The sequence below is a fragment of the Carlito syrichta genome, unplaced genomic scaffold (assembly GCF_000164805.1).
Source record: "Carlito syrichta isolate Samal-C Ts95f unplaced genomic scaffold, Tarsius_syrichta-2.0.1 Scaffold307187, whole genome shotgun sequence".
Taxonomy (NCBI): Eukaryota; Metazoa; Chordata; class Mammalia; order Primates; family Tarsiidae; genus Carlito; species Carlito syrichta.
In genome coordinates this window covers 519,758-530,650 of record NW_007251283.1, presented here as the reverse complement: position 1 = coordinate 530,650, position 10,893 = coordinate 519,758, and the positions used below count along the sequence as shown (strand labels likewise).

Below are 10,893 nucleotides of genomic sequence, written 5' to 3'. Positions count from 1 at the left end.
TTTGATTTATTGTAGAGATGAGGTCTCGCTGCCCAGGCGGATCTCGAACCCGCAGGCTCAGGCAATCCACTCACCTCAGCCTCCCAAAGGCATGGGATTACAGGCTGAGCCACTGAGCCTGGCTTGATGATATAATCTTATAGCCTAAAGATTTTACACAAACACACAAATATACAGGCACACACACACAACTAATAGTTTGTGGGTTCGTGACCCACCCAGGCAACTTGGTGAGACCTCGTCTCTACAATAAATCAAAAACTAGCCAGGCATGGTAGCGTGTGCCTGTAGTTCTGGCTACTTGGAAGGCTGAGGTGGAAGATCGCTGGAGCCCAGCAGGTCGAGGCTGTGGTGGCCGGGAGCGTGTCACTGCCCTCCAGTCTGGGCGACAGAGTGAGACTTCAACTCAAAAAAAAATTGAAAAATGAGCTGAGTGTGGGGCATGTGCCTATGAAGCTGAGGCAGAAGGATCACTTGAGCACAGGAATTTGAGATTACAGTGATAGTGATCTATGCCAAAGCACCCCAGCCTGGATAATAGAGGAGGGGGAGGAAGAGGAGGAGGAGGAGGAGGAATTAGAATAAGAAAAGAAGGAAGAACAAAGCTAGAAGACTCACATTTCCTGATTTCAAAAGCTACTACAAAGCTACAGTAATCAAAACTACCAGAACAACAACAACAAAAACAGTGTGGTAGTGGCATAAGTAGAGTAGAATAAAGAGCCCAAAAATAAACCCTTACATATACAGTCAAATGATTTTTGACAAGGGTGCCAAGATGGGAAAGGGAGAGTCTTTTTAACAAGTGGTTCTAGGAATTTGGGCTTGGTGGCTCAGCCTGTAATCCCAGCACTTTGGGAGGCCGAGGCAAGTGGACTGCCTGAGCCCACGGGTTCGAGACCAGCCTGGGCAACTTGGTGAGACCTCGTCTCTACAATTAAAAAAAAAATGAGCCGGGCATAGTAGCGCGCACCAATAGTTCCAGCTACTGGGAAGGCTGGGGTAGAAGGATCACTGGAGCCCATCAGGTCTACGATGGGGTGGCCATGAGTGTACCACTACACTCCAACTTGGGTGACAGAGTGACTCCAAGTAAAAAAAAAAAAATTCAATGAAAAAAAAAGTTTATAAAAAAGAAATAAAAAAAAAAAACAAGTGGTTCTAGGAAAAACTGGATATCTACATGCAAAAGAATGAAGCCGAACCCTTATCTAACACAGTATTCCAAAATTGACTTAAAATAGATTAAATGTAAGACTTAAGACTATAAAACTCTTAGAAGAAAACCTAGGACATGGCCTGGTATGGTGGTTCATGCCTATAATTCCAGCACTTTCAGAGGCTGAGGTGGGAGGATCACACCAGCCCAGGAGTTCAAGACCAGCCTGGACAACATAGCGAGATTCTATCTGTACAAAAAATTTAAAAATTGAAAAAAAAAATGTTTTAACTTTGGGCAAAAGCTTCACTGTATTGAATTTGACAATAATTTCTCTGATATGACACCAAAGGCACAGGCATCAAAGGAAAACATAAGACAAATTAGACTTTTGTGAAAACTGTTAAAATCTTTTGCTTCAAAAGCCACTATCAATAGAGTAAAAAGACAACTCACAGAATGGGAGAAAATATTTGTAAATCCTGTATCTAATAAGGGATTAATATCCAGAACATACAAAGAACTCCAAAAGTTCAACAATAAAAAACAACCCAACTCAAAAATGGGCAAAAACTTGAACAGACATTTCTCCAGAAAATATATACAAATGGCTGGGGTGTGGTGGCTCATGCCTGTGATCTCAGCACTTTGAGAGCTCAAGGAGAGAGACCAAGAGTTCAAGACCAGCTTGGACAACACAGCAGGCGTGGTGGTATATGCCTGTAGTCCTAACTGCTCAGAAGGCTGAGGCAGGAAGATTGCTTGAGCCCAGGAATTGGAGGTAGAGTGAACTATGATCATGCCATTGTACTTCAGCCTGGGTGACAGAGTGATACCTTGTCTCTAAAAAAGATATACTAATGGCCAAAAAGCACATGAAAAGATGCTGAACATCACTAATCATTAGGGAAATGCAAATCAGAACTACACTGAGTACTGAAATGCAAATCAGAACTACCTCACACTCATTAGGAGGGCTACCATCCAAAAAACAGAAACAGAAAATAACAAGCATTGGTGAAGATGTAGAATACCTGGAACCCTTGGACACTATTGGTAGGAAAGTAAAATGGTACAGTCACTATGGAAAACATTATGGTGGTTCCTTAAAAAATCAAAAATAGAATTACCATAAGGCCCAGCAATTCCATTCCCGGATATTTACCCCCAAAACTTGAGAATAGTCTTAAAGAGGTATTTGTACACTCATGTTCATAGCAGCATTATTCACAATAGCTGAAAGGTGGAAGCAACCCAGTACATGCATAACTAAATGTGGTATGTACATATAGTGGAATACTATTCAACCTCAAAAAGGAAGGCAATTCGGGCACAGGCTACAACATGGATGAACCTTGAGCACATGGTGCTCAGTGAAATGAGCCAACCACAGAGAGACCTTCTGTGATTCCACTTAAATAAGGAAACAGTTAAAATCAGAGACAGAAGGTAGAACAGTGGCTGCCAGGGGCTGGAGGAAAAGGGGGATGGAAAGTCGCTGTTTATGGCTACAGTTTCAGTTTTATGAGATGAAAGAGATCTGGAGATGTGTGGCAGTGATGGCCCCACAACATTACGAATGCACGTAATACCCCTGAACCGTACGCTTAAAGATGGTTAAGATGGTAAATGTTATGCTACGTGCATTTTACTACAATAAAAAATTTTGGAAAACAGTTTTAGTGTGGTAATGCAAATGCATAGCAACTCATACCTGCTTTGTTTTCCTGGGAGTTTCAGCAGGGGCAAAATGGGGAGGGGCCATGCTAAGCAGCGTGTAAGACTAACACTCCAGGAAGCACCCAGTGGGCTGCCACCCCCCATGCCGGCCTTTCTCAACAACCTCTGTAACATCAGCCAAAGTGCACTGCCATCAGTTTTACTGACCAGATCTAAAGAATTGACAGCTGTATTACTATCAAACCATGCCAGAGAGAAGACACCCAGCTCCTTACCTGTTTTTTTGTTTGTTCGAGTCAGGGTCTCACTCTGCCGCCCAGGCTGGAGTGCAGTGGCACAATCATGGCTCACTGCAAACCTGACCTCCTGGGCTCAAGCAATCCTTCTGCCGCAGCCTCTCAAGTAGATGGGACTACAGGCATGCACCACCACACCTGGGTAATTTTTTTATTTTATGGTAGAGACGAGGTCTTGCTATGTTGCCCAGGCTGGTCTCAAACTCCTGGCCTCAATCAATCCTCCCGCCTCAGCCTCCCAAAGTGCTGGGATTGCAGGTGTGAGCCACCATGCCCACCCTCATCTGTTCAAACAGCAGCAGAGCAACAATGTGAGGGCTAGGGTCCCCCAGTCTGATGACTTTGGTCCTGCTGGAGCCTTTGCCTAAGCCCCATCAGACACCATAAAGCTTAATTTAAGGATGAGCAGGCAGGGACAGGAATAAGGACTGTACTCAAACAGAAGCGTTACCTGCAGGCCACCCCATGCTGACTCCAACCCTGTGGTACAGTGGGAGCAGGCCCCGCCATCACGTAGAGCAGCTGATGTGGACAGCTCCTGGGAAGCCAGGCTGAGGGTCCCTTCTTCCACACGCCCCCTGACCACATGCCCACTGGCCTTCTCAGACAGCAGCACCTCAGGGTCCAGCTGGCCATGGCCTGGATTAAGCTTAAAATGCCGGGCCAGTCCCCCCTTTCCTATGTATGACTTTTCACAAGTCTGACACTTGAAAGTCTTGGGCTTCAGGGAGCAACTTGACAAGTCAAAGAGCGCCTGCTTCTCCCTCTGGTCTTCGTCTTCTTCCACACTCAGTTCCGAATAATCATCAGAATCTGATGGATGACCATCTGCCAAATCCTCTGTTTTTATGAATTTATAATCTTTAGCCTTGTACTTGGGAGGTCGAGATATCCGTCCAGAACGTGTCTTCACTTTTAAAGATTTCTTTAGTTTCTCGGTATGTTTTGTATGCGAGCTGGGAACCAATAAATGTGCTGAGCTGGATGAAACCGACGTTGCTAGTGTTGAGTGAGAAGCCAGCAAAGGGGTCGCCAGGGAGCCCTGGCCGCCTGGAGCCTCGGAGGCCACGCCACTCTTTGCAGGGACTGGTTGGAGGGCAGGCAGTGGCCTCTGTACAAACACCTGAGCAGGAGGCTGAGGCAAGTCACTCCGGAAGCACAGCTCTGACCCAGTTCTCATGAGGGGCTGTATCCTGAGCAGCTGAGGGCTGGCTACGCGGAGTCCCATCAGGCTGGAAGTTCCCCTGGGCGGCTGGCTCCGTCTTGCCGTTTTGGGCTGGATGGTGGCCAGTGGGGGCATTGGCCTCTCCTGACCTTTTATTTTTCCAGATGTCACCTTGACACAAATGGCTTCTAGTTGCTTACATACAAAAAGAAGAAAATTGGAACAAGAAAAGAACCATCATGCTTAGCAACATTTCTGCAAATTTGCTCTCATCATAAATCCACCACTGAAATTTTCTTTAAATTATGTCTTATATATTAAAAAGTTAGGCTGGGCGTGGTGGCTCACACTTATAATCCCAGCACTTTGGGAGGCCTAGGTGGGAGGACTGCTTGAGCCCAGGAGTTTTGAGACCAGCCTAGGCAACATAGCAAGACCTCATCTCTACCAAAAAAAAAAAATCCAAACAATTAGCTGGGCTTGGTGGCGCTTGCCTATAGTCCCAGCTACTCAGGAGGCTGAAGTGGAAAGGTCACCGAAGCCCAGGAGGTTGAGGCTGCAGTGAGCCATGATCATGCCACTGCACTCCAGCCTGGGTGACAGAGTGAGACCTACAACTCAAAAAAAAAAAAAAAAAAGAGAACAAAGTCCATGTAACATGCCTACACTGTATTTTTCCAACCTTTCTGACCACGGACTACAGTAATATAGTTTACACCACAATCTAGTGCACATATGTAAACAAACATCTGCATACACAAATGAAACAAAATTTATGGAATGGTTTACCATTTCTACATAAACAACCTCTGACGGTATCTACTTTACATCACTTTTTCTTATTATTTTTTTGACTGGGCCTCATGCTATCACCCAGGCTGGAGTACAGTGGCACAATCATAGTTCATTGCAGCCTTGAACTCCCGGGCTCAAGGAATCCTCCCGTCTCAGCCTCCCAAGTAGCTTGGGCTACAAGCATATGCCACTGCACCTAATTTTTTTTAAAGAGATGGGGTCTTGCAATGTTGCCCAAGTTGGTCTCAAACTCCTGGCCTCAAGTGAACCTCCCACCTCAGCTTCCCAGGGTGCTGGGATTACAGGCTTGAGCCACCCATTTATTGGTGAGTCCTCGTCTCTACAATAAATGAAGAAAAATTAGCCAGGTGAGGTAGCACATGCCTGTAGTTCTGACTACTTGGGAGGCCGAGGCGGAAGGATTGCCAGAACCCAGCAGGTCGACCCTTGGGTGGCCGTGAGCGTGCCACTGTACTCCAGCCTAGGCAATGGAGACTCCAACTCAAAAAAAGAAAAAAGAGCTCATATATTGAATGGAGTCCAATTTAGAGTACTAAGAAGTCCAAATAAAAACAAATGAAGCAAAGATGATCCTTCTGCCTCAGCCTTCCAAATAGCTGAAACGACAGGTATGTGCCACCATGCCCAGCTAATTTTTTGATTTATTATAGAGATAAGGTCTCACCAAGTTGCTCAGGCTGGTCTCGGATCCCTAGACTCAGGCAATTCTTTTGCCTCCACCTCCCAAAGTGCTGGGGTTATTTTTTTAACGTCTAAATGGGCTAATTTTTAAAAATATTTCTGGCCAGACTCAGCGGCTCATGACTGTAACCCCAACACTTTGGGAGACTGAGGTGTTTGAGCTCTGGAGTTCAAGACCAGCCTGTACAACATAGCAAAACCTTCTCTCTACATAAAATAAAAAAGTTAGCTGGGTGTGGTGGTGCACACCTGTAGTCCCAGCTACTCGGGAGGCTGAGGTGGGAAGATTGCCTGAGCCCAAGAGGTGAAGGCTATGGTGAGCCATGATTTTGCCACTGCACTCCAGCCTGGGCAACAGAGTGAGAACCTAACTCAAAAAAATAAATAAAATATAGAAAAAGTTTCAAATGAAATTCTAGAAACCAAAAACATAAAAGAACAGCATTGCCCAGATTCCTACTATTGCCCACCTTATGTGGAACATGCTTAGTCCAGGCTGAGTCCTCAGACTGTCTCTCAAGCTGCATCCCTTTCTTTCACCCATGTTGACTGTGCTTACCACTGATGTGCTTCTTGTATGTTTATACTGCATATGTGGCTATCCCTAAAAATATATACTTCAGTTCTGACATGTTTTTAAACCTTATGTAAGTGATATCAATCACCTCCTGCAAGTTGACAGGGCCTTTCAGTTTTACTGTTACTGCTTTGTGAAATGTATCCATATCAGCATGTGCAACTCTCCATGATTTTTTTCTCTGCAGCACCAGTGTACGATCTCCTGGTGACAGACAGGTGGCTTCCGTCTTCTGCTCTCACAGTCTGCTCCTAACCTTCAGGGATGCGTGCGTGCATGTGTGTGTGTTTCCCCACAGGCACCCACCCAGGAGTGGGGCTACATACCTTCAACAACTTCTCAAAAAAACATCTAACAAAAATTTAAATACATGTGCATTTGACCCAACAATTCCACTTCCTGGATTCCATAAACAAAAACTCATATGGGCACCAAAAAGTATGATCTGAGAGAATCGAGGCAGCACTGTCAGTAATAACAAAATACCTACTAAAGGGGAGAGCTGCTTTCAACAACATCCAAATGTCAGAGACACTGTTATAGGTGTTAGGGATGCAGCTGTCATCATGGGCTTAGGGGAAAGAATAGGGCAGCAACACAGATGGTGCTCCTGTCCTCACAGAGCCAAAACAGTGCACTTTCCCCCAGGGACAAACATCATGTCCCACGCAGGCTTTCTCGGCCTTGGCCACTAACATGGAGGCCCAGCGAGCCTTCATTGTAGAGGGCTGTCCTGTGCACTGCAGGACGTCAGCAGCATCCCTGCTTCTACCAACCAGATGCCAGTACTAACCCCAAGTCCTGACCATCACAAGTGTGTCCAGACATTGTCAAGTATCCCCTAGTAGGGCAAAATCGCTTTCGGTTGAGAGTCATGTATTTGGGACAGGCCCTCTTTGGACTCAACCCTCTAGCAGTGGAGTCAGTAAAAAGGTCACACAGGGCAAAACAAAAACCCTCACTGAAACCAAGTTGGAGTGCGTGTCTCGTTTGTGTGTATGCTATATGCTAGCACAAACAGCAGAGACAACTGGACACTTTAGTTTACAAATTGTACAGAGCCAGTGCCAGAGCCCCTTATGCTAAGCCCCTTATGCTACTTGTGAATCAGATCGACTCTGCATATACCTCAAGAACCAGACCTGTTTCATTTTACTACAAGTCACTCAAAATATTTATCTACACTCTTGAGGTATTGCCAGGTAACATTATAAGAACACACACATGGCTGGGCTCGGTGGTTCAGCCTGTAATCCCAGCACTTTGGGAAGCCAAGGTGAGTGGACTGTTCAAGTCCGCGAGTTCGAGACCCACCTGGGCAACTTGGCGAGACTTCATCTCTACAATAAATAAAAGAAAATTAGCCGGGTGTGGTAGTGCACGCCTGTAGTTCCAGCTACATGGAAGGCTGAGGCAGAAGGATCACTGGAGCCCAGCAGGTTGAGGCTGCAGTGGTTGGGAGTGTGCCACTGCACTGCAGTCTGGGCAACAGAGTTAGACTCCAACTCAAAAAAAAAAAAAAAAAAAGAATACACACACACACTAACTCCTATAGTTTTAGGATTAACAAAGTGGCAAGGCTGGCCTAATAATTTATCAGTTATCAGGACTGGCTTACTATGCGGGTACTATACCTGATACTTTGTTATAGATTTATTTCATCAGCAAACTTTTACCAAGTATCTCTGGGTGGAATACATAAACAGCAGCCAAGTCTACTCTCCCAAGACGGTGGGTGGTTTTCCTTGCTATGCCTCAGTCCCTGCAGACCTGCTGAATTGGATCTCTTGGGGTGAAGCCCAAGATTTACCCTTTCAGAAGCTCCACTGATGATTCTGAAGGTTCCCTAAGGAATGCAGACAGGTGAGACAGACAGGAAAACAATGACATCTTGGTACCACAGCTGCAATAAATAGGAAGGAATAGCCCAGGAGTGGCAGGCTTCCCAGGAGAGGTGATCTCTGAGAAGTGCCTTATAGGCTGAGGATTTTTGCAGGTGGAAAGGGACATTCTAGGTGTAAGGAAAAAAACACACGTGTGAATGCCCGGATGAATGAAAAATGGAACATGTTGGATAGACTGGAACTGCTTGTGTGGGGAGGGAACCAGGATGATAGGAAGAGGCAGGAGCCTCCATCTGACCTATGGGAGTGTATCCACTTGGTCTGTGCTTTTGATCCACACCATCCCCCAGAGCAGACTACTGGGCCCTTCTGCCTTGGTTGTCCAACTGTGCCCCACTACCCACCCTGGGACACTACCTCCCCTCTTTTGCATTTTCCACTTAGACCCACCTTTCCAAATCTAGTTCAGATAGCACCTCTTCAATCAAGTTGCTTCTGATCCCCTAAGCCAGAAATCATCTCCCTTTCTCTAAACGTATTTAGTTCTTTGTCTGAATCTCTAGCTTTTTGACTTTAACTGAAGTTATCTGGGACCAGGCACAGTGGCTCATGCCTGTCATTCTAGCACTTTAGGAGGCTGAGGTGAGAGGATCGCATGAAGCCAGGAGTTCAAGACTAGCCTGGGCAACATGGTGAGACTGCCATCTCTACAAAAAATAAAATGATTAGCTAGTTATGATGGAGCATGCTTACAGTCCTGGCTACTTGGGAGACTGAGGTGAGAGGATCACTTGAGCTCAGGGTTTGAGGTTGCAGTGAGCAATGATCATGCCACTGCACTCCAGCCTGGGCAACAAAGCAAGATTCTGTCTCTAAAAAGGAAAAAGTTACCGGTGTCATGTTTTACTTCTTGTTAGTTCATTAACCCCTTAGGGGCAAAGTATATACTTGGTTTGCCTTTATGGCCTCCATGAGGCTGTGCAGAGTATTAGCAGAATGGGCACGGGTACATTATTGTAGGCAGAATTCACATCATCTCCACTAGATTAACTGCAGAATATAATTCTATCATGCTGCCTAACATTGATTAAGTTTGCTTTCATTTTATACGCCATTTTTGGACTCTTTCCTAAGTTGCCACTCCAGATCCAAAAAGCTGTAGTCACATTCAGCAAGCGTGGTGAGGAGTGCAGGGGCTCTAGGGTGCAGCCACACCTAAGGAACCCAGGCAAAGTCACTCTACCTCTCCCAGCTTGCTTCTCACCTGCAAAATCCTGGTACAAAAACAAGGCTGTGTGGCTGTGGAGACCTACGCAACCCAGCACGGTGCCTGGCACAGAGCAGAGACCCTGCAGATGGCAGCCCTAGATGGTGCCATGCAGTCTTGTGACTCAGACTTGCTGTGCATAGCCTAAGGAGAGTGGGAGGGGGACATCTTATTCTTCAGCAGAGAATACTTCACCAACGAGCTATCCCTCCTGTAAACAAGGAACCAAAGCCCAAAAAGGCTGAGTTACCCAAGGTAGCGCCTCCAGGAAGTGTGGTGTTTGGGCAGAATTATATTGGTCTTCCCAAACTTTACCAAGACAATTCCCTAGTCTTGATGACCAACTGGGTACAATTTTAAGCAGCTGTGAAATCACTCGGTCAAAAAAACCCCAAACAAGAGTATTGATTCTATTCTCTTCTTTTGGTGATTTTGGGGTGACAATTTTATTTACACCCCAGCCCTGAAGGGGATGATGCATAGGACTTCCGGCTTCAGATGGACTTGGAGATCACATTCCAATTCCAACTCCCCCAGGAGCCAAAAGCTGCATGACCCGGGAAACAAACCCACTGAGAAAGGTTGTGTTGTAGTAAACAGAGTGCTTTCACGTATCTCACTCATTGTGCATCAGTTTGGGAGTGGTGGCTCACGTCTGTGATCCCAGCACTTTAGGAGGCAGAGGCCAGAGGACTGCCTGAGCCCTGGGGTTCCAGACCAGCCTGGGCAACTTGGCGACAATAAATCAAAAGATTAGCCGGGTGTGGTGGCGCACACCTGTAGTTCCAGTTATTTGGAAGGCTGAGGCGTAAGGATCGCCTGAGCCCAGCAGGTCAAGGCTGGGGTGAACGTGAGCGTGCCACTGCCCTCCAGCCTGGGCGACAGAATGAGACCCCGACTCAAAAGGGAAGTGTGTATCAAGCCCTGCGCTGGGCACTGGGGCTACAGTCAGTCGCTGCCCCTTAGGGTTGTAAGTCCTGCAGCAAACTCCTACAACGCGCTTCACTCTGCCCCATTCTGGGCCTTGGAGCTCGCTGTACCTTCCACCTGCAAAGCTAAGTAGGTTCCTTTTAATCCATCCAGGTCTCGGCTCCAGTGGGGGAAGGCCTACGGGAGCGCCCCTCTGCAGCAGCCTCCGGGTCACTCCCGGAACCTCCGAGAAGCTTGTTCATCCTGGAGCGTGTTCAAGGCGGCGCCTCCGGCACTCAGGGCAGTACCCGAACACAGCAGGTGCTCGATAAAGGCTGCACGAACGGACCAAGGCCCGTAAAAACAGCCAGGCGGGCACAGAGGCGCCCTGAGCAGGGCTGCGAAAGCAGAGGCGGCCCCGGGGCGTCGCAGGCGAGGGCCCGGCGAGAGCAAATGGCGCCGGGGCGAGGCGCTTGCAGGAGCGAAGCCCGCCGGGTCG

The 10,893-nt window shown here is 47.0% G+C and overlaps 1 protein-coding gene across 1 annotated transcript in view; it reads right to left on the bottom strand.

The window, feature by feature from the left end:
- Positions 1 to 4,475, bottom strand: part of ZNF839 (zinc finger protein 839) — a 15,860-nt gene extending 11,385 nt beyond the window's left edge. The window contains exon 1 of the mRNA XM_021715563.1: positions 3,587 to 4,475. Within this exon, the coding sequence (XP_021571238.1) occupies positions 3,587 to 4,435 (849 nt within the window). The 5' untranslated portion in view covers positions 4,436 to 4,475. The remainder of the gene's footprint in view (positions 1 to 3,586) is intronic.
- Positions 4,476 to 10,893: the final 6,418 nt, after the last annotated feature.